Source organism: Ochotona princeps, chromosome 19, assembly GCF_030435755.1.
Source record: "Ochotona princeps isolate mOchPri1 chromosome 19, mOchPri1.hap1, whole genome shotgun sequence".
Classification (NCBI taxonomy): domain Eukaryota; kingdom Metazoa; phylum Chordata; class Mammalia; order Lagomorpha; family Ochotonidae; genus Ochotona; species Ochotona princeps.
In genome coordinates this window covers 4,675,705-4,697,793 of record NC_080850.1, presented here as the reverse complement: position 1 = coordinate 4,697,793, position 22,089 = coordinate 4,675,705, and the positions used below count along the sequence as shown (strand labels likewise).

Here is a 22,089-nt window from a genome sequence, read left to right as displayed (position 1 = left end):
ACAATCATCTGTTTATCAGAAGCACTTGCTCTTACGAGCATTTTCCTCCCAGTGGATAATTATTACTGTATTGATTATTATCATTATTATTATTATGCTGGTGGGGAAGGCACAGACAAAAGAGGTGTCGTTTATACCTGTGTCCACAGGCCCATCAAGCGCCTTGCTCCTGTTAAGTGTTTGATACATGTTTGCTGAAGGAGTGGCCAAAAGGGCCATATGATTAGTTCCTTTCTCAGCCCTCCCTTCAGCATGGCCAAGCAAGGATTTCTGTGCTTCAGGAGGAAGGCCCGACGGCTCAGTGGTTCACAGCTGTAGAGCGCAGAGTTTTCCCACAGAAAATAGAGATGGGATTTCCTGATAAAAGGTGGCTTGAATCACTCAGACTTCAAGGTGCGAAAGTTCATCTGGGGATACCATTAAGATGTAGGCTCTGATTCAGCAACCCTAGGGGTCCGTGTCTCTGCACTTCTACCCAGCTGATGGGCCAGCTCTAAGCTGCTGTTGCACGGCAGTAGCCAGAATTTAGCTCTGGAGCAAGCCTTGCAATTTGGGACCTTGGCATCATGAGGGGGAAGGGTGAGTACAGGTACCAGGGGAGCTGAGCAAGGGTGGTTGTACGTGATGATCTTGACCCAGAAACTACTTCTGACCCCAGCCTAGGTACAGAGCCAGGCAAGACCCAGAGGCTGGAAATTGTTGCTTGTTGATTTGTCTTACTCTCAGAGAGAGAGAGAGAGTTGTGTCATCCAATCATCCATTTTTAGTAATATTTGTCATTATTACGTGAAGCCTGTCCTCTTGGCAGACATAGGTCCTGGATTTGAGCTCTGTGTGTGTGTGTGTGTGTGTGTGTGTGTGTGTGAGCACGGGAGACAAACAGACTGTGCCTATATGACTTTTGTGGGCCATTCTAGCTCTGAGCTTTAGTGGCCTACGAGGCCCGCACTTCACACAGGGAGCTGCTGGGAAGCTCATAGGAGACAAAGTCTTGCAGAAATACAGCATGACAATCCCTTCCTATCAGGGAACTAGTTCCAGCTCTGCCTCCCTCCAAGAGCATTGGCAGATGCCACAGATGCTCAAGATCCTTATATAAAATGACGTGGGATTTGCATCTGACCTATACGCATCCTCCCATTCAAATTATTTGTAATATCTGATGCAACGCAGACTCTGTGTAAACCATTGTTTTCGCTGTTTGCTTAAAGGAACAATGACAAGAAGAATGTGTGATATCAATACACATGACTCAATATTAAAAAAATAATATTTCCCCCCATGATTGTTTGAACCTGTAGCGACGACATCCATAAATATAGAGGGCCAACTCTACTGTTACTACACTACAAGCATGAGTTTTGAAGTTGATAGCTGTCAGCCAGGGATGTCACCCTGCAAAGGAGGGTCACACCAGGCAGCTTCCTACTCGCTCCATCGTTCAGGGAACCAGGGTTTGCAGGAATGTCGCAGAGATCATGCTAGCAAAGTGTCTCCTCCTGGCAGTCACATTCTGAAAGGAGGACTCAGTCAACAGGTAAACACAACCAGAAACAAGGAGATGTTCGTGCTGGGCTTCCAGACGAAGACCGGAGGGCTCCTGGGACCCCAGAGCTTCGATATTCCAGCAAGGATAACAGAGATCAGAATTGCTGGTGGGGACCAGGAAAGAGTGGGGCGATCCTTCCACTGGGAGATTAGAGATCTCTGTGACAGGTGGGATTTGCATTCAACTCTGACTAATGAGCAAAATGGATGCACTGACGTTTGAGCGGGAACGTGTTCTGGGCAGCAGACATGGCTGCGAAAGAGTCTGAGGCAAGACTGGGCTTGCTACGGATTCAAGAAAGAGCAGAGTGGCTGGGCACAGGGAACAAGGCAGAGGGGTTCCGGAGGTGAGCTCATACTGTTGGGGGGCCACCTCAGGCAGGGTGGAGACTTGGGATTTTTAGTTCATTTTAATTTTTCTGAGTAACCTTTATGCTGTTTTCCCACAATGGTTGTAGAGATTGACATTTCAACCAACAGTGTGCTAGGGTTCTCTTTTCTCCACATCCTGAGTGGCACCTGCTATTGTTTTGGTCTCTGATCAAACAGCCATTCAAGCTGGAGTTAGGGAATAGCTCAATGTGGTTCTGATCTGCAGTTTTCTGATAACCAGTAATGTTGAACATCTTTTCAGATACCTGCCTCCTTATTTGTATGTCTCCTTTTGAGAAGTTTCCTTTACAGCTTTGCCCATTTTTTAAAATTGGATAGTTTATGTTTTGTTAGTGACTTGTTCCAGCTACTTATATATTCTGGATATCAACCCATGTCTGATGTGTAATTTGCAAAAACATTCTCCCACTCCGCTGCTTCACCGCTGACTTGCTCCTTTGTGATGCAGGTCTCTTAGTTTGATCTCCCAGTTGTCTAATTCTGCTTTCCTTCCCCTGCGTTTTGGGGTTTCATAGGCAGCCTTGCCCAGTCCAATGTCACGGAGCGGTTTTCTCCATTTCCATCCAGTCGTTTCATCATTTTGGAGCTTACCTCCACATCTACACAACTTCATATTTTAAATTAGATGGAGAGGCAGTGAGGAGGAGCTGCAGGGGAGGAACACGGGCTGAATTGTGATCACCCTGGCAACAGTGTGGAGAACATATTGCGTGGGAGCAGAGGAACCATTTAAAAATAATTTTTTTTTGAAAGGCAGAGTTACAGAGAAAAGAAGAGACAGAATCAGAGCTCTCTTCAATCCACTGGTTCACTCCCGAAATAACAACAGCCAGACTTGAACCAGGTTGAAGCCAGGAGCTAGGAATTCCATCTTGGGTCTCCCACGGGGGTGGATGTGGGTGAGTGATGGTGGCTTAAGTCTGCGATGGGGCCCACAGCTAGATGCATGTTAAAGGAAGTGCGGATAGCACGTGTATACTTCAGGTGTTGCCAAAATTCCAGATGCTTCCCTATTTTCAGATTCAACACAATTAACAATGTGTGACTAATGTCTTAACCTGGGAGTCCTTCAGCAAAGGCAAAATGGTTGCTGAACGAGGCAGATTCACTGGCCTGTGCGCACAGAATCCAATCGGGCTCATCCGTCTTTGGGAAAAGCAAATGCTTCAATTGTGCGGCTGCGCAGCAGGAAAATAGGGACAAAATCTAAACCCTCCTCGTCAGATGGGGATCTGAGGAAAGTTTTATGGAATCAGGAAAGGGAAGTTGGTGAGCAGATGCATGGCTGGGAACAACATCTGACTTGGCAGGACTGTGCAGGAAGCCTGTAAGGCGGAGTCCTGTTAGCATGTGCAGTCAGTGGACCCCTTGCTTCAAAGACTTTCAGGAGGCCTGGCCTGATGTCTCAATGGACTCATCTCTGCCTCCAAGAGCCAGGATCCCATATGGGCATTGGTTCGTGTCCCGGCTTCCCCACTTCCCATCCAGCTCTCTGCTTATGACCTAAGAAAGAAGTGGAGAATGTTTCAAAGCCTTGGGACCCTGTACCCATGTGCGAGACCTGGAAGAGACACCTGGCTCCTGGTTTCGGATTGGCTCAGCTCTGGCTGTTGGAGCACTTGGGGAGTGAAACAGCAAATAGAAGATCTTTCTCTTTGCCTCTTCTCCTTTCTGTAAATCTGCCTTTCCAATAAAAAAAAAAGTCCATCTGGTTCTTCTCACTTGGCTCCGATTGTGGCTCTGTGAAGAAGGCAGGGATACAGCTCGGACTGTGGGTGGTGTTCGTAGGTGCCAGTCCTCTGTTCTGTGCAAGGGCCGCTCAGCTGCTCTGGTTCCGTCTAGCTTACGCTGATTCAAGCCAACTTAGGAAACAGTGATTCCGTAACCTGAATTTTATTGGCTGTAATCTCCGGTGAACCAACAGCCTGGAAAGGTGTCCCAGGAAGGACCCGGGCATGCGGCAGGGGGCTTTTGAGTTTAGGGCCCTGGAGGGGAGACGGAGGGAGCCTCTGTGTCAAGATCTTCCCACAATCAGATGTAAAGTCTGTTCTACTTCCTCCGAGATGGGGAGACCCTAATAAAGGAGGGTGCTCATTACTCCGGGAGATCTTCCCCTTAGCTCCTCCTCTCTGTCCTTAGAGGGTCCTGCTGAAATCCTTTGTTTGCTTGCAAAACCCAGGAGACTGCTCTCCCAGGCCAGCGGCTGGCGCTCAGACACCCTGATGCAGCATTATTCTCATCTGAAAGGCGGCGAGGGAAGGAAGGCGAGATAAGCAGTGATGACGCAGGCAGTGGGACTGATTTAGATTCAGGACTCCAAAGCCAGAAGCCAGGTGCGTGCTTCTTTTGGGCTCGCGGTAAGGAGATGGCAGGGAAGGCAACGGATGCTCAATTCTCCTGCAACTGGGTCCAGAGAAGTAGCTCCCACTGCCCTCATGGCCTCAGGGTGCTTTCACTCATTTAGTCCCAGCAAACTCAGGGTTAAGCTTAGGTCCTCTGGGGCCCTTGGCACGCTCATTCTCAAAGAGTGACATTATTTGAAGGTTAAAACACGGCCAGGAAAACCTGCTGACTGCATAGAGAGTAGAAATCAGTCCTCAGACACCTTTATCTTGGGCACCCCTATCACACCCAGCCTAGAATTGTGGTGTGGCGAGTTAACCCACTGTCTGCAATGCTGGCATGCAATATTGGCACCAGGTCCAAGTTTCAGTTTTTCTCCTCCTCCTTCCTCTTTCCCTTCCTATTCTTCCTCAAGATTTATTTATTTTTATTGGAAAGGTAGATTTACAGAGAGAAGGAGAGTCAGAGAAAAAGATCCTCCATCCACTGGTTCACTTCCCAAATAGCTGTAATGACCAAAGCTGAACCAACCTGAAGCCAGGAGCCAGGAGCTTCTTCTGGGTCTTCCAAGTGAGTGCAAGAGTCCCATGGCTTTGGACCACCCCCCAATGCTTTCCCAGGCTACAAGCAGGGAGCAGGATCAGAAGCGGAGCGTCTGGGAAATAAATTGGTGTCCATATAGGATGCTTATGCTTGCAGGCAGAGCATGAGCCAACTGACCTATCGTGCCAAGCCCAGATGCTCTGTTTATCCTGTTCCTTGTTCATGTGCCTGGGAGAGCAGTAGGGGGCCTTGAACGGTTGAGGAATAACACACCTTGAACCTATATCCACTCCCCCATGTGCAGAAAGCCAATCACTGCCAGCTTGGTGGGGGAAAAGCAAGTGCTTATTGCAATTGGCTGAGCAAGGGACTGGGCAGCTATTGCTTGTCTCGTGGGCTGTCCAAGCTGTGAAGGGTTAAGCTTCTACAATCTTGAGGGGTATGGGATTGATTCCTACTCAAGTTCCCAGTGGTCAGAGGCATTCATGCCCTTCCCTCAAGCAGCTGGTGCTGCCATACTGTTTAGGGGGGGGTTTGTGATGGTCAGGTGGGCTTCAGTCGCCCTGAGAGGTTACATGTAACTGGTAGTTACTGTCTGCCCAGACCTGAAATTCCCCTAAATAGTCCTGTCCAGATGATACTGGCCAGTGAGGCTTTACTGGGGAAGCAAATGACTTCTTGAGAGCAGTGATCAGCACCTTGTGGGGCCACTACGTTTCATTTGATGCGGGATAGACAAAGACACTTTGGACTGAGGGACTCAGATGAGTGTCTGGGTGCTTTTTTCATAGCATAGAGTTTTGGTTTTATCACCCACATGGGAGACCCAGATGAAGTTTCTGGCTCCTGGCTTGAAACCTGGACCCAGCCCTGGCTGCTATGGCCATTTGGGAAATGTGCCATTAGACGGAAAATCTCTTTCTTTCCTTCTGTCACTCTGCCTTTCAAATTCCGTGTGTGTGTGTGTGTGTGTGTGTGTGTGTGTGTGTGTGTATACACTGTTCTTTTTGCCTCTGGCCCTCCCATGGAATGGGCCTGGGCTTCCTTCCTTCCCAAGGAAATTGTGGGTTTGCTTCCTGAATGTTACAGTGGTTTAGGCGCAAGGACCCCACCTCTTGATGCCAGTCCCCCTCTCATCTCCTCTCCGGAGCATGATGGAAGCTTCCAGAAGCTTGTAGAAAAGCCAGCGAAGGGCAAAGGAATAGCACCTCAGGCTCAGGTGAGATAGGAAAGCCCCTTTGTTCTGACGGACATCGGCGGATGTCTCCTGGGGCGTGCGGACTCTGTATCCCTGTCCCTGCTGTTGGCCAAATGGATTCCTGGCTAAGAAGATGTATTCTTTGGTTTTCCTCTAAGCTTCTACAGTTGTCTGATGAGCTGGGAGGGAGGGAGGAAAAAATCAACTCTTTTGTGGGCTGCAATTACACCTTCCACCATGCAACCTGCATTCTGCGCTATGCCCTACCCAAGCACACTCTGCTCGTCCTGGCACAGGACATGTGGGGTGGAAATGCACTTTTCCCCAAGTGCCATTTTCCAAAAGCCCAAGCCAGGAACCAGGTGTTGAATTTGGACTACTTCTTCGTAATGATAAAAAAATGAAATTCTATCTTACAGGAGGAAAAAAAAAAAAAGAAAGGAGAGATTATTTTATCTGGCAGCTCTGAGTGCCCCCTGGTGGATGAAGTTAGCCGAGCGGCTACAGAACTTGTTTTCAGAGCCAGCTGTTCCTCTAGGTTTTTGCTCTTCTGTTCAAATGTTTCCCTCTGGCAGGGGCTCAGCTGAGGGTCCATGAGGACAGAGGGACAGGTGTGATGTGGACAGGCTCGAGGAGGGATAAAGGTGAAAATACTGAAGCCACACTGACTATGGCTGAGTGGCACAACTTCTCCCTGGCTTCCTCCTGTTTACCTGGAAAACGGTCCCCAGTAGGGTCCCTGCCTCTGCAGGATCACAGAGCGGTTGGTGAGGCAGGGAGTCTGGAATGGTTAAGGCACTAAAGGAGGTCCACTCTGGCATCATGGTCCCTCCCAAATCCCATCAGCTTCCGTGCCAGTGACGCAGGGTCGGAGCCTCAGCCCAGCTGCCCTTCAGCATGCAGCAAAGCCTCACTTGCTGTCATGCTGCAAGGGCCATGTCACCTCTCTGCAGATCACGTTGAGTGCTGCAGCCCTGCCCCCAAATCCCATCTCCTCGGGCTCCTCAATCAGGCCCGACCCTGATCAGCACCCCTGTCATATAAGATGCACAGCCCCAGCCTGGGTGGGGCTGTTCTTTCTCTTGAGGTTGTCTGCAGTGTGTACTATCCTGCCCTTCAACAAAGTCTGCTCTTCTAAATTCACCACTGTCTGCCTCACCCAGGTGTTTCATTATACACGGGAAGACAAGAACCTGCAGTAAGCTAGCTGGAGTCTCTCCTAGCCCAGTCAGGGCACTTGAGCCCCAGAACATCATTTGGGAATCCCCATCCCCACATCGGTAGTACCATCAAAGACACATTCCATGTGGATGCTTAGCCCAGATGTGGCTCATGGCATGTCCAGTACATTGGTTGGTGGTGCAGGGGAAAGCCTGGCCAGTGGGGCCTTCAGATCTGCTGTGTGACAGGGACACTCCTGAGCTTAGCCAGCTCGTTACCTGGTGAGAGAGACAGGCATGAACCAGGCAATGCACAAACTGACAAGAGGACACAGCCTCTAGCTCTATGGTCTGCATGGGGAGGTAGCCCTGTGAATGGGTGATTACTGCTTCTAGTAAGCTTCCTCTAGGGTGGTCTCCAGGGCCACAGGAGCTAAGCTCATCTGGGGCAGGAGGCCGAGAGGACGGGTGTCTGTAAGCAGAGCTCTGGAGGCTGAGGGCTATGTCAGTGAAGGCCAGGGGCGCTGGCAAGGAGGAACTCGGAGCACGCCTTTGGGAAACCAGAGCAGCGCGGTCACACTGGAGCCCATCAGCGTGGAGAAGGGGGTCTACAGCAGATCCAGGAGAGCCCTCCACGGCCAGCCAAGAGGAGCACTGGGCAGCCACCGAGGGGAAGACAAGGACCCCAAGACAAGAATGGTGACTGCAGGTGGAACTAAATGTTGGCTACGGTGGAGCAGCGGGTTGAACCAGCACACCCTCTCTCCCTTTTGTCAGAAGATTAGAATCAAAGCCAGCAGGTGAGGGGCTGATGGGAGCAAGTCAGTATCATGTTAGAAACAGGTAGGTTTGGTTTTGCTGTGGGAGCACAAAGGTCAAGATCCTTGCTTTCCTGGGCAAACAGGTGTAGGGCTAAATAGGAGCGATGGTTTCCAGAGCTCTGAGCATGGCTGCTGGGTGGCTGCTCCTGGCGGGGTGGAGGGATTTCACTCAGTGTTCTGCTGTGAGAGGAGGGGACTGCTGTGTGGGTCTCTGCCCACTCTGCTCCTGGCCCTCCTGCTGGGCATCCTCCAAAGCCAGTCATGGTGGCGCAGCACCCAGGGTTGACCCGACAGACCTGGATGTAGCCCAGCGCAGGTCCCTGCTGTGCAGGAGCGTCCATCTTGTCAGCTCCCTCCATTGCCTTCTGGTCTGGGCTGTTCTCCGGGCCAGAAAGGAACCAGCTTGTATTGGATCCCTTGTCTCTCTTGTCATGATAACAGAAAACCCTGAAGTAAACAAGGAAAAAGAAGAAATCATGCCACACCAAAAGGACTGGAGAGCTACTCCAGGAGGCCAAACTGCAGGGAGAAGCACAGAAGTTTCCATGAGATGCAGGTTAACATTTCCCACACCAAACTTGCAAACAGGCAGAGGCTAAAGGGTGAGTAACAGCTCAGAGGAAGAGAAGTTAAGCAGGACTTTAGGCAGTCTTCTGGGGCTTAAGGGATAAAACCAAATTCCTGCTCCCCCTATTTCCCAACTTGTTTAGTCTCCCAACTCCCAATTTCCAAAGAAGTCCTCCCTACTCCTGCTGGCCCCACAGAGTGGAGGGGTCCTGGGGCCTCCCTTATTTCCTACTGCTTTGCCCACCCCTTCTTGCCTGCCTGACTACACAGTGGCCTGCTCCTAGCTCAGGACACTCCCGCCAGGGTCATTGCACAGTCTTCCCTCCCTTCTCTCTATGCCCGACGTAACGCCCGAGTTCATGAAATCCACGCAGAATAAAGTTCATCTTCAAAACAAGTTTTATCGGGAGGGCTCCTGCGTGGTCGGGTACAGACAGCAGGCCAGGGAAGCCACGCCCAGGGGACGTGAGGTGTCATTTTTATCAGAGGGCTATAGAGGTGGGGTCTGTGGGACAAAGGAATGCACCTTACACGGAGTGCTACAGGTTCCTTCTGACTTCGGTGAATCTAAGCGTCACTGCTCGGCTGACGCTGTCCCTCACCCACCCCGGCCTTACACCCACTGGCCTGTTTCGAGTGCTCTCCAGTCCTTTTTTTTTTTTAAAAAAAACAAGGTGTATGTGTTTTGCTTTATTTGTAGTTGCCCACCATATTTTAGTTTTCAATATTCAATGTAGAATAGCAAGAACGCTTCCAAATCACAGAAAATTGGTTAACCAACTACAATCAGTACTTATGTTTCCAGCAGACATAAGTGAAAAATACTTTTAAAAACACAGCTTCAGATGCGTGCATGTCTTTAGATCTCCAGTCCTTTTGGTGTGGCATGAATTCTTTTTCCTTGTTTACTTCAGGGTTTTCTGTTACCATGACAAGAGAGACAAGGGATCCAATACAAGCTGGTTCCTTTCTGGCCCGGAGAACAGCCCAGACCAGAAGGCAATGGAGGGAGCTGACAAGATGGACGCTCCTGCACAGCAGGGACCTGCTCTGGGCTTCATCCAGGTCGCCACCACTGCTGTGTCCCCAGCACTCAGCAGCCCCCACCGTCCCCTAGCCAGGCTCCCCCGTCACCGTCATGGAGCCGTCTGACTCAGCACACCCGCGCCCCAGCCAGGCAGTGGTCCAGCCCTCCCAGCCCCCCACGCGGCTCCTGGTGTCTCACGGCCACGGTGACCTGGGCTCACTCCCTGCCATGGAGGCCAAAGACCAGGAGCAGGTCCAGGAGCAGCTCCAGGAGCAGCTCCAGGAGCGGGCGCGCTTCGTCTATGTCTCCCGCTTCGGCTCCTACCAGTGTGGAGGTGTCTTGCAGCTGGGCGGCCGCAGGGCTCAAAGACGTCGTCCCCCGGAGCTGGCGGCCCAGTCCCGCGAGGAGGAGCAGCTAAGACCAGAAGCGGCCCCGGGGCAGGCGGCCAAGGCCTGCACCACAGCCCGGTGGCAGGCGTTGCGTGTGCGGAGCCCTGGCAGGCGGACGGCGCGGGCAGGAGGCTCAGCAGGTGGAGAGGCGGCGGGCAGGCCCGGGCCTGGCCGGGCAGAGCAGGGCAGGGCCGGGAGGGTGGACAGGGCAGGGCAGGACCGGGAGGGTGAGCAGCGCCGGGCAGGACCGGGAGGGTGAGCAGGGCCGGGCAGGGCAGCGCCGGAAGGGTGGACAGGGCAGGGCAGGACGGGGGGGGGTGGGCCGGGAGGGTGGACTGGGCAGGGCAGGGCAGGGAAGGTGGACAGGGCCTGGCAGAGCAGGGCTGGGGCAGATGGGTAGGGCTGGGCAGGGCCGTGAGGGCAGTGGCTTCCTGGCGGCTCGCGGCCATCTTGCCCCGGGCACATCCTGTCAGCCTCTCCCCATGTTGCGGGTTCTCAGGCCATGGGGTCCATCTGGGCAGCCGCACTGGCTTCGAGTTGGTCTTTGAGGAGGCAGTGGTCTGGGACGGGGATGTGTGTGTGTGTGTGTGTGTGTGTGTGTGTGTGTGTGTGTGACTGGAAAAGCCTTTAATTCACCTGAGCCATGCATTACAAAATGGCGGCCGAGGTGGAGCTGAAGGTCGCTTGAGGCGAGCCCGAGGCCCCTGGGGAGTTGTTGGGGGGAAAGCCCAATTTGAAGAATTTTTCCCCTCCTTATACATTCTTCATGTATTCGTAGGAATTCAGCCTATTTTTGATGTTAATAAGAGTTCCTGGCCTTTAATGCCCTCTAATTATGGCGGGAAAACCTATTGGTCAAAAATAGAATGTAATGAAGTCAGCTCAGAGATCGATTTAGATTATGTAGCTGGTTAAGCCGCCGTCTCCAAGCGTGGCGTCTCAGCTTCTGCATTTCCCACTCGGCTCCCTGCTGATACGCCTGAGACGCAGCTGTGAGAGACTCCCCATCCCTCCTAGCGTTCCTGCCTCTTGGCTTCAGTCTGGGCTACCAGCTGCTGGGGCCATTTGATGAGTAAACCAGAAAATTTGAAAGCTCTGTGCTACTCTTTCATATATAAAATAAATGACTTTTATTATTATTATTATTTAAGAGAGTTATAGAGAAAGAGCAAGGTCTCCCATCCTCTGTTTCACTCTCCAAATGGTTACATCATCTAGAGCTGAGCCAATCTGAAACCAGGAGCTTCTTTTTTTTTTTTTTTTTTGAAGATTTATTTATTTTTATTGGAAAGATGGATATACAGGGAGGAGGACAGACAGGGAGGAAGATCTTCCATCCGATGGTTCACTCCCCAAGTGACCGCAATGGCTCGAGCTGAGCCAGTCCGAAGCCAGGAGCCAGGAGCTCTTCCACATCTCCTGTGAGGGTGCAAGGTCCTAAGGCTTTGGGCTGTCCTCAACTGCTTTCCCAAGCCACAAGCAAGGAGCTAAACCAGGAGCTTCTTCATGTCCACCACATGTGGGTGCAGGGTCCCAAGGATATGGACCGTTCTTCTTTTCCTGGCCCCAAGCAAGAAGCTGGATTGGAAGTGGAGCAGTTGGGACTCAAACTGGCACTCATATGGGATCCTGGTGTCCTGGGCGGGTGCTTAGTGTGCTATGCTGCAGTTTTGGCCGCAATAAATAAATCTTTTAAAATATGTTTTGAGAAGGCTTGATGGATTTATGCATTCTAGACACTACCACTACAGTTTAGTGAGGGAACAGTCTCTGCCTCAATGGCTTGTAATTCTCTTTTGGTGACCCCCTTCCTCTACCTGTACCACTGTGGATTTTAAAATCGGGTTTATACAGCTCACCTACACAGAGTACAAAATTTAGTAGTTTTTTTTTTTTTTTTAATCACATAGTTGTGTCCCCATGACCACAATCCGTTCTAGAAATCCAGATCCCTTAGCTGATGCTCACCGTCGACTCTTATCTCCACTAACTCCAAACTCCTGCCCTGAGCAAACACGTATCTCCTTTATGTCTCCATAGATTTGTCCTTTTTGTGAAGATTTCATTTAAATGAGATTATTCCTTATGAGCACTTTTGTGATTGTTGTCACTCAATTGCTTGGTTGATTGGTATGTCACTTTTAGATCCTATGGATTCCATGAGCTACTTTATTACTAAAATTTTTATTTATTTTATTTATTTATCCCAATCCCCATAATTTCCTAGGTTGATAGCATTTATAAATGTGGATGATTTTGTTTCTTCTTGATCCAGTTTTGTGTCTGTAGATTTATCTATGTGTAATATAGGAATGTATGTCATGATATCAGGCCAATCTTGCATTGCTCATGTACTATTTTTTAATATGTTGTTGGGCTTCGCTAAGGATTTTCTTAGAATTTTTCATAGGGATCATGACCGGTAGTTTTCTTTTTTTTGCTGGTTTAGGTATCAGGGTTATTCTTCCTCAGAGTAATGATTTTTCCTTCCTTTTCTATATTCTGGTGTATAATTTATGGAACATTGGGAATCTGGTAAACTTCTCTATGAAACCATTTGAGTGCAGTACTTTTTTTGTGGGATACTTAGAAAACTTTCTTCTGTCTTCTGCTGAAACTGGTCTGCTCAAACTCATTCTAATGGGTCAGTTTGGTAATCTGTATTTCCCTTGGGCAATTATCTATTTTATCTTACTCATTTCATGTATGCTTAATGCATTTGCTAGAGGTCTGAAAAGTAATGGCTTGGGATTTTAAACAATTGTCCTGTGCTTTAATGGCTGTTTCCTTCCTTATCATTTTTTAAATTTCTCTGTTCTGTCTCACTTTTTCTTGATAAAGTCAGCCAGTGTTGTTTGTTTTGTTAAAGGAAAATCAAGATTTTGATTGTTTTAAAAAATTTGTTTATTTGAAATAGAGAGAGAAGGCTAAGCCAGGATGAAGTCAGGAGCCAGGAGTTTTATCCTTGTCTCTGGGATGGGAGGCAAGGCCTAGGTTCTCCATCACCTGTGACCTTCCAGGGACATTAGCAGCTGGAATGGAGGGTGGAGCAGACTCCACGCAAGGCACTGCTGCGGGTGCAGGCACTCCTGAGGGCAGCTTCACTGCTGTTTCAAGTGCCTGCTCCGAGTTTTCTTTATTAATTAGGTTTTGCTTCTCTGATCACTCTCTCCTTAATCTGTCTGTTTTGTCATTTATTTGAGAAGCAGAGAGAGGGAGGGAGGGAGAGAAAGAGAGAGAGAGAGAGAGAGAGTGCCAGCTTCTGCTGGTTTACTTCTGAAATGCTGGCAGTAACTGTGGCTGGTTTGAGGCTGAAGCCAGAAACTGAAAGTTTGAACCAGATCTCCCTTGTGGGGCAGGAACCCTCCGTGAGCCAACACCACTGCCTTCCAGAGCCTGTGTTAGGAAACCCAAGTCAGGAGCTAGATCAGGGCGTGGCCGTCAGGCACTCTAATGTGGGATGTGAGTGTCTTAACACTCTCTTTTAACTTCTAGGTCAAACATCTGCCCCTCTGCCTTTCTAATTATTTGTGCTTTCTTTTGGTTTACTTTGGTCTTTTTATACAGATCTTTCAAATAGAGTATTTTATTTATTACTTTGATGATAAGTGTTTAGTGTCACAAAATCACTTTTAACTACTACTTTACATTTCATTGATTCTGATAGGCAGTGTTTCTATTATCACATCTGTTTTAGCATTCTGTATAATTATAGTATGGCTTACCCCTTCTCATACTGGAGTTGCTTAGCCAATTAAAAAATTTTTTTACATGTCCAAGGTTTTTCTGCTTTTTTTTTTGTTTCTGCTGATAAGCTCTAGGTTCGTTCACTACATTGTGACTAGAAAGTGTTTAATGTATCTATAGATTATTGTTGTTTTCTTTTTGACTTCCTTTTCCTGTTTCTGCTCTGGACACCATGCCATTGGACTGTCCCTTTAATTGCAATTTTCCTCTGTAAACGGAGTTTTGCGATGAAGTTCCATGCTTGCCACTTGTGGCGTCTGGTCCTTTAGACTGCACACGGAAATACCTCCCCTGTCTTAAGTGTCAGTTCTTGGCCAGTGATTGCAGACTTAGGCCGAGTTTGAGCTGATGTAGCTAGATTAGAGGCCAGCAGTTGTTCACAAGGCAGTGCAGTGGTCCGGTGGAAAGATGAGCTAACATCCTGACAGTGGAGGCCGAGGAACAGGATCACACAGGCACCCGGAAGACACCCGGGAAGGAAGAGTCGAGCTCCGATCGGTGGTCTCTGCGTCCCTGGTGATGACATTAACCTCAGGGACCACCCTGTGTGCTTGTGCACTCAGCGAAGGGCGTTCTGGGAAAGGCAGTTCAATCCAGCCATTCACTGCCTTAGTCCTTAGATTTTACTCATTCTTGAGTGTTTGTCATATCAGTCTTAAGTAGACATTCATTAAATAAGTATGCCCAGCTCGGTGCGGGGGAAGAGAGGGGAATTATCCCTTCTACAATATTGATTTAACATGTGCCGCATTGAGACGACTGTGGCAGGTGCTAGTGACCCAGATGTGTTGGACAAATATTCTGTTCTCAAGGGGTTTATGTGTGAATAACAGGGGTGTAACCTAGTATGTGAGAGTCTCGAGAAAGACTTGAGGCAGGGCTTTGATAGTCCCAAGGAAGAAGCTTAGAGGCAGGAGGCATGGGTCACAAGAGAAAGCCCGGATGGAATGATGGGGATCCTTATGAGCGATGGCTTTGAAGTCAGGAAACAGAATCAGGGTCTGGTTTATTAGCAGTGCCTGACCATGCGCTTTGTCTGCTCCGAGTCTCAATCTATCTAGGGAGTGGGGATAATAGTTCCTATCTTAAAGGGCGTCTGTGAAGATTAAATGAAGTAGTGCTTGCCAAGGGCCCGGAGGCGTTCAGCATATTGAGTAAGTCAGTTTAGAAAGGAGGGTGATTAGGTCAATGTCTAGCACGGAGAAGACAAGCCAGACTGTTGAATGAATGAGAGGCAAGTTTTGGACTAGATTGTGGAATGCCTTTTAGACTGTGATTTTGATAGTCACTGATGAATGGTGGAGTGAAGTTGTTAGAGATATGTTCCTTTCTGGAAGATAAACTCATCAGCTGTCTGTAAGATGTCCTGGAGTTTAAACATCCAGGAGCAAGTATATGGCTTCCTGTCCCCATGGAACTTGGAAGAGCTATCACTCATTTAATGCATAAGATGATGAGTCCTGTTGTGGATGTCCAAATGGATGGTTTGGGGAAGTGATGAATAAGTTGGAGTTGAGAGATTCTGGGAAGGCTTCCTACTGGTAGAATCAAACAATGACATTTGCATATGGGCTAAGGCAGGAGGGAATTACAAGTGGGCAAACTGAGCAGTGATGGACGGTGATGAGGGGGAAAAAAACTAGGTCAGAGTGTGTGGAAAGAGGAGTAAGTAGAGAAAGAAACCAAGTCAGGGACAAAATGCTAGAAGTAGTATCAGTGAGGATGGGAAACAGAATTCAGTCTCTTCTTCATATACTCCATACTTTTTGACATATTTCAGATCGCCAAATAATTATAGGCAGAGTTAATGGCTCCTGTCCTGAATGTGGATCTAGGTTAGGTAAGAGGTGGGCTGAGGAGAGGAGCCATTCACAGGGTTTTGTGTATTTTGAGGGAGGGAGGCTTCCGGATCCGTGGAGATCAGAGTCTCCCAAACTTGAGTTGTTTTCTTGAGCCATATCTGTGTCATCTGTACTGTCATTTACTTCATACAGTTATTTAACCAGGTACATTTTCTCTCTTAACAAAACTTCATCTGAAGAACACTTAATCTCATTACCTCAGTGGAAAGCCTGGACCATTTACCATAAATAGAAATAAATTAAATCGAATCAAGGCAAAACAGTGTTATTACATCCTAGCTAAATAGGCCGTCTGTGGAAGGCTGTCTGCAACCCGGAAGGGAGATGAGGGAGGCTGAGAGAAGGCCGGATAACATGAGGACCACGCTCAATGTTTTCTCCTTAATGTAATCAGAATGTTGGAAGATCGTGGGAAAGGGAATGAGCTTCTTCCCACGTGTAGGGCTGCATGTGTTAGAAGGAAGACCTTAGGAAATGTGAAGCTGAGGTTTTAGTTAACAAGCTGAATCTTGAACACATAGAAGTGTTGTAGTTTGGCAGGTGTGTGTATGGAGATAAGTAGTGTTCTAGCCGGAGAAGCGTATGTATAGAAAGGTTGAAAGGGGTCAGCATGACATTGGAGGGCACTTCGAAAAGATCCTGGAAAATGAAAATCAGAGAAATTCATTTGAGCCAAACACATTTTCCCCATAATACATATTTTTCATGAACTTGAAAGTCTGTAGGGTACATACAATTACAAAGCATTTCGTGCAGTTGAAAGTGTAATATATTGGGCCCAGCATGGCAGCCCAGCAGCTAAAATCATCACCTTGCGTGTACCACCATCCAATATGGGCACCACTTCTAATCCCAATGGCCCCGCTTCCAATCTAGCTCCCTGCTTGTGGCCTGGGAAAGCAGTAGAGGACGGCCCAAAGCCTTGGGACCCTGCACCTGCGTGAGAGACCTGGAAGAGGCTCCTGGCTTCAGATTGGCTCAGATTGGCTCAGTTCTGGCCATTGTGGCCGCTTGGGGGAGTGAATCAGCAGATGCAAGATCTTCCTTTCTGTCTCCTCCTCTCTGTATAGCTGACTTTTCAATAAATAAATTAATCTTTAAAAGAGAAAGTGTAATGGATCTGGAGTGGAATGCATCTGAAGTGGAATTGAGAAGAATGGAGGCCGTCCTGGTACCCCTGTGGTATCCCGGGGAAGTATGCGGCTTCTGGTATTTATCAGTTACTCTGTTGCTGACACTTAGACAGGGACTGACCTAGCTGGATTATTTCCTGGGTACTTACAGGGTTGTTTCTCTTTCATTTTCTTAATTGGTAAACCAGTCTTACCAACACGTGTAAAAATCCTGAAAGAGAATTCAGGAGACACTTTTAAGGTCTTGATCCTCAGGCCTCTGGAAGAATCCTTTAAAATACATGCCAATCATGGTATTCCACCATTGCATTCTCTGTAAAACATTAGGTTTCAACCAGAAGGGTGCAGGTGAAGAATTTGATTTTCCCATACCATTGAACGAAGCTGCCAAAATCACAAAGAAGAAGAAAAAGGTATGTTGTTGTCACAGGAATGAACGATTGAGCTGTTGGTCATCGTCTCTAATACAAGTGTGTGGAAATTCAAGGCAATGGGAACAGCTATAGCATTTGAATAACTTAATTTCTAGTGAGCAAAAAAAAAAAAAAAGTAATTTAGTAGAAATTCATCTGGGTTTGGGCATGTTTATTAACCATAAAGAATAATCTTTTCAGTGTTTGAAGATATCAAACATATTTTAATTAAAATATAACCCACTGGGAGTGTTTGAAAAAAATATGTATATGCTCCATAGACTATAACTAATTGTGACATTGTGGCTTAAAAAGAAAATCATGGATTTAATAGAAAACAGTCATATATCTATGTTTCTGTTAGGTTACTCTTTTCAAAGACAAACAATCCATATTACGTTTCTAGCAGAAAGCTGACAAAGATGAATTTTTATTGCTTTAGCCTGCTTACCACTGTTACCCGGATGTTACGGTAACTTGAGTGTTTTAAAATATGTAAGTTACATGCTGTACTAATTTTTGATGGACAGCACAAATTTTACCCCTTGGTTTAAATAAATCGTTAGGTGATTAAAAAAAAAACCACTTTCTGAGCTCTGGCTTTATTTGATTTATGATTCCTGTATAATGTAAAATCACAATTCAAAGGGAGTGACGATTGCTCTCTCCGTCTCTCCTCTCTGTAAATCTGCCTTTCCAACTAAAATAAATAAATATTCCTGAAAAACAACAGCACAGAAAACCAAAGTGACTAAGCATTGCACTAGACAAATTTTGAATGAGTATATTTAATTTTCACATTGAACTAAAACATATTTCCTCCAGAGCTTCTGGATGGGTCGAGTGAAGAGCCAGTTTTGACTGTTAGCCACATTGGGGGCCACTGGAAGTGGCTTCGCATATGTATTTTTCAGTAATTGTTCTAATCCAGTGTAGAAGCCCTTTCTACTTAGGATCAAAAGCACTTGCTCCGTGTCAGTTGGTAAGTTGCAAGGCTAGTGTTGACATGTAGATCTAGCTATACGCTACAGTCCTCATTTCTTCGATTCCTGTATGTTCATTGCTCTTTAGTATTTGTGCTATGTTATGTTCTAGGAGAAATATCTAATTCTTAACTGGAATAAAATACATGAAAAAAAAAAATCAAAGCGTTGCCCAGCAGCTTAGATACAGGAATACATTTGCCATTTTTATTACCTTTTATAATTGAATGTGTTGGAATTATTTAAATAGGAATTGATGGACAATGCCTTGTAAGGAAAGTTCATCCAAGACAGTTTCTCTAAATCCCATAGAAAAGAAACTGTGAGAAGTTGGAAATAAAGACCAGAGGTTAGATGTCCCTGGGGAAACAATTACTTGAGTTTTATATCTGTAAGTGCTGATATTGCTCTATAGTGAGAATCGCCATTGACATGGAACGCAGTTGATTCTCTCCTAATTGCCTCTTTCAAAACGTATTTCTGCGTCTGCTCCACATTTATTAATTGTGCTTCTCTTTTTAAGGTGTCAGTATGGAATAGTGTATACAAAGTTATTTCTGAATTGCTCGAAGAGAATGAAAGATACAGGCTCAGGCTGAAATGTCAAAAAGCATCCAGTGAAAGTAAGTTAACACAGTTTTTGTTGTACTGAAGGAGGCTGGCTTCCATAGCAGTTCAGTTACCTTTGGATCACGGTAGACCACAGTCAATGTGCTTTGCTCCTGTGATTTGAATACCAGTTTGGATGTTGAATGCAACTGTTCGGGTGCATGTGTTAACCCATGTGGTCAATGCTACCTAAACTCTTATGTTAATTGTCTGAGTTGATAGAAACTAATCCAGTTACGATGTTAGGGGCTGATTGGCGTCATCATGATTACATCCTAGTAGCTTCATAAGAAATCCTAGAGAGATTGAGGTGCTCCCTTTGGGCGTGTAATGCTTTGTCTGCTTTGAAAATGCCGTCCCAGAAACCCAGCCTGATGTAGGGCAGAGCCTGCACGTTGGGAGCTGAAATCAGCCTCTCCTTGCTTCTCCTAGCTTGGCTTAGGATTCCATTGTAAAACAGAAAACTGAAGCATGTAAGAACTGTATCAATGAGATTACCATGTTCCTCCTTTCATTCTGTTCATCTTGGCTGAGGGGTGGGATGCCTTCAGGGCAGACTATAGAGTAGACCATGAGTGTAGGTGGGAGTAGGCATGCAGAAGTGCGTGTTGACTGTTACTTAACAAAGAAACTCACTTGCTTGTTAAATGTGAATTGTAATGCCAACTTTTTAGTAAAAGTGACAACATCCGTATTAATGAAAAATCATTTTAATGTCAATATAAAATTGTACATTCTGTGTCATTTCCTTTCTGAGGATGCTGCAGTCCAGTTTAATGCATTTAACAGAATCTGTCTTTGAGTTATGGTCTTGATGTCATCATTTTATTCCTGGAAAACAACTCCTGTTTTAAACTATATTTTGAATTGGCATCAATATTGAGCAGATATTGTGGTTAGGGTAGAATTATTTGACGTCTGCTTTGTGTATTACATTAACTGGAAGTTCTGGGTTCTCAAAAAATTAAGCTGGCTAAAAATCTATGTAAGTGATAATATGAGTTGATGAATCAAAATAATTATTTTCTTTTCTTCACATGCATGTCCTAAATATATATTCTGACTTGTTGAGCACTTTGTGGTTTCTTAGTTTAGCTTCTTCCTTTTTTTTTTTTTTAAAGATTTATTTATTTTATTACAAAGTCAGATATACACAGAGGAGGAGAGACAGAGAGGAAAATCTTCCGTCCAATGATTCACTCCCCAAGTGAACGCAACGGCTGGTGCTGCGCCAACCCGAAGCTGGAAACCAGGAACCTCTTCCAGGTCTCCCACACATGGGTGCAGGGTCCCAAGGCTTTGGGCCGTCCTTGTCTGCTTTCCCAGGCCACAAGCAGGGAGCTGGATGGGAAGTGGAGCTGCCGGGATTAGTACCAGCGCCCATATGGGATCCCAGCGTGTTCAAGGCGAGGACTTTAGCTGCTAGGCCATGCCACCGGGCCCAGTTTAGCTTCTTGATGATACATTCTATTTGATGGTCGGTAAACCTGCGGTGTTTAATTTTGTGAGGAATATTTTCATAAGGTAGTTATTGAAACAGAATGCAATTTTGCGAACAGTATAACATTAAAACTTATTTCTGTTTGTATAATATTGCATCAGTAATACCACAAGGTGTCTGTAATAATGGCATTTGAAGCTTTATAAACCAGATTTCAGATAGGTGATATTCTGTTTAAATTTTCTTAGCCAGTTGAGAAGAAGGATGAGATAGGAGCAGGGATTACGATGAATAAAAACATTCACATAGGTTTTTTTTTTTTTTTTTTTTTAGTCTTTGTAAGATTTATTCTTATTTATTTGAAAGAATAGCAGAGAGGGGGAGAGACAGAAGGAGACAGATCCTCCATCTTTAGTTTATTACTCAAATGGCCGCAGTGGTGGGGCCCGTGGGTCTCCCACACGGGTGGCAGAGGCCCAAGCACTTGAGCTGTTTGCGGCTTTCCCACATACATTAGCTAGCAGCTGGATTGGAAGCTGAGCAGCTGGGACTCCAGCGCTGTGACATGAGATGCCAGCAATGCAGACTGGATCTTAACTTGCTCTGCCACAAAGCTAGCCCCAATCATAGACTTATTAGAAGAATGTTTTAATAAGTAATGTGCAAAATTTCTGTTTGTTGTTTTGAGTTGTAATATGGAACACTGCATAACCTTAAATTTGTCAGATTGCTTTGTGACTCAGTAAGACGGCTTCTATGAAACATAAGGTCGTTTTGTAAGAATTGCTTAGCAATTATTGCTTAGAATTATTTGTGCTGTGTTTTTCATGAATAGTTCATAAACGGTAGGTATCTTTATGATTCATTCTTTTGCATTGTAGTTTTAAACAAGATTATACAAACTTTTTGATGAAGCTAATAATTATATTTTTAAATGCGCTTTTTAAAAATTCCATAATATGTATTAGTAGTGAGAGAAACAGTGCCAACATGAATTATCTTTTTTGTTCCTAGACTGACATAACACGATGAATCTTCTTATCATTTTCTGGTAAGAGTCCATTTAGATGATAAAGGATAGATTTTCTCCTTTCCGTTTTCATAGTCTGCCTGCATTAGTGTAGGCCAGTTTGGGCCCATTTCCTTCCCGAAGTTCACTGTGTGGTGTCTGGTAGGATGGGGTGGTTTGCTGACTGACAGCTTCTTCTGGCCTCAGTCCTGGCACGCCATCGAGCTTCTCTCCCCATGGCCCTGGGTTCCCTCTTGCGTGTCCTCTTCCTCTGCTCTTCCCCCACTCGCTCTACTCCCCTCCTCTCTTCCACCGAGTCTTCTCTCTCTGCACATACTGTCACATTCAATACTGCCATTTACTGCTGCTCCTTCAAAGTCTCGCTCAGCGTTCGGCAGGCTGTGTTGTGGTCTTGTTCTGCCTCTAGGAACGCGTTTTCCGTGGGTTTTTGTCTTGTTTGCTGTCAGCTGACAGTAGCTGATGTGGTAGGAGAGATTGTTGGTCCTCCTCTCTTGGCACACTTCCTCTGATATTTTTAGCTTCAACTACGCTCTCGGGGTGTGTGATCCTAAACCTCTGTTCAGCCCCTGACCTCTGGCCTGCCTGTTCTGTACTTACTTTTCAATGCCACGTGCTTTAAGTTGGTCATATTATCTTTCTCCTTTTCAATTTTACTTCAGATTTACTGATGACCTGGGGTTGTTCAGCTTTAAGGGAGAGGTTTTCATTTAGTTTTATGAGATTTGGAAAGTCATAGTAAATGAGATAGGTCTTGGCAAAGAGAAGTTAGACTTTGGTAAGTGCAAGTGGGAGGCGGAGGGTATATTTCAGACACGAACATGAGCAAATTTGTGGATTCTGGACAAGCGTTTAGGGAGTGTGCAGTGTGATTAAAGATGTTTC

At 46.4% G+C, this 22,089-nt stretch overlaps 1 protein-coding gene across 1 annotated transcript; it reads left to right on the top strand.

Annotated features, from left to right (window-relative positions):
• The first annotated feature begins 9,711 nt into the window (after positions 1-9,711).
• Positions 9,712-18,962, top strand: C19H5orf47 (chromosome 19 C5orf47 homolog). The gene is made up of 3 exons (XM_004587579.2): positions 9,712-10,129; positions 17,059-17,144; positions 18,651-18,962. Exons 1-3 carry the CDS (start codon positions 9,712-9,714, stop codon positions 18,777-18,779), a joined length of 633 nt encoding a protein of 210 aa, XP_004587636.2. The 3' UTR covers positions 18,780-18,962.
• Positions 18,963-22,089: the final 3,127 nt, after the last annotated feature.

What these genes read in the sequence shown, in the direction of transcription:
- C19H5orf47 (XM_004587579.2), top strand. Translation starts at nt 9,712, where the DNA reads ATGGAGCCGTCTGACTCAGCACACCCGCGCCCCAGCCAGGCAGTGGTC. An exon ending in GCGGGCAGGAGGCTCAGCAG is followed by an intron (nt 10,130 to 17,058) that starts GTGGAGAGGCGG and finishes GTAAAACATTAG; the next exon opens with GTTTCAACCAGAAGGGTGCA. An exon ending in TCACAAAGAAGAAGAAAAAG is followed by an intron (nt 17,145 to 18,650) that starts GTATGTTGTTGT and finishes TCTCTTTTTAAG; the next exon opens with GTGTCAGTATGGAATAGTGT.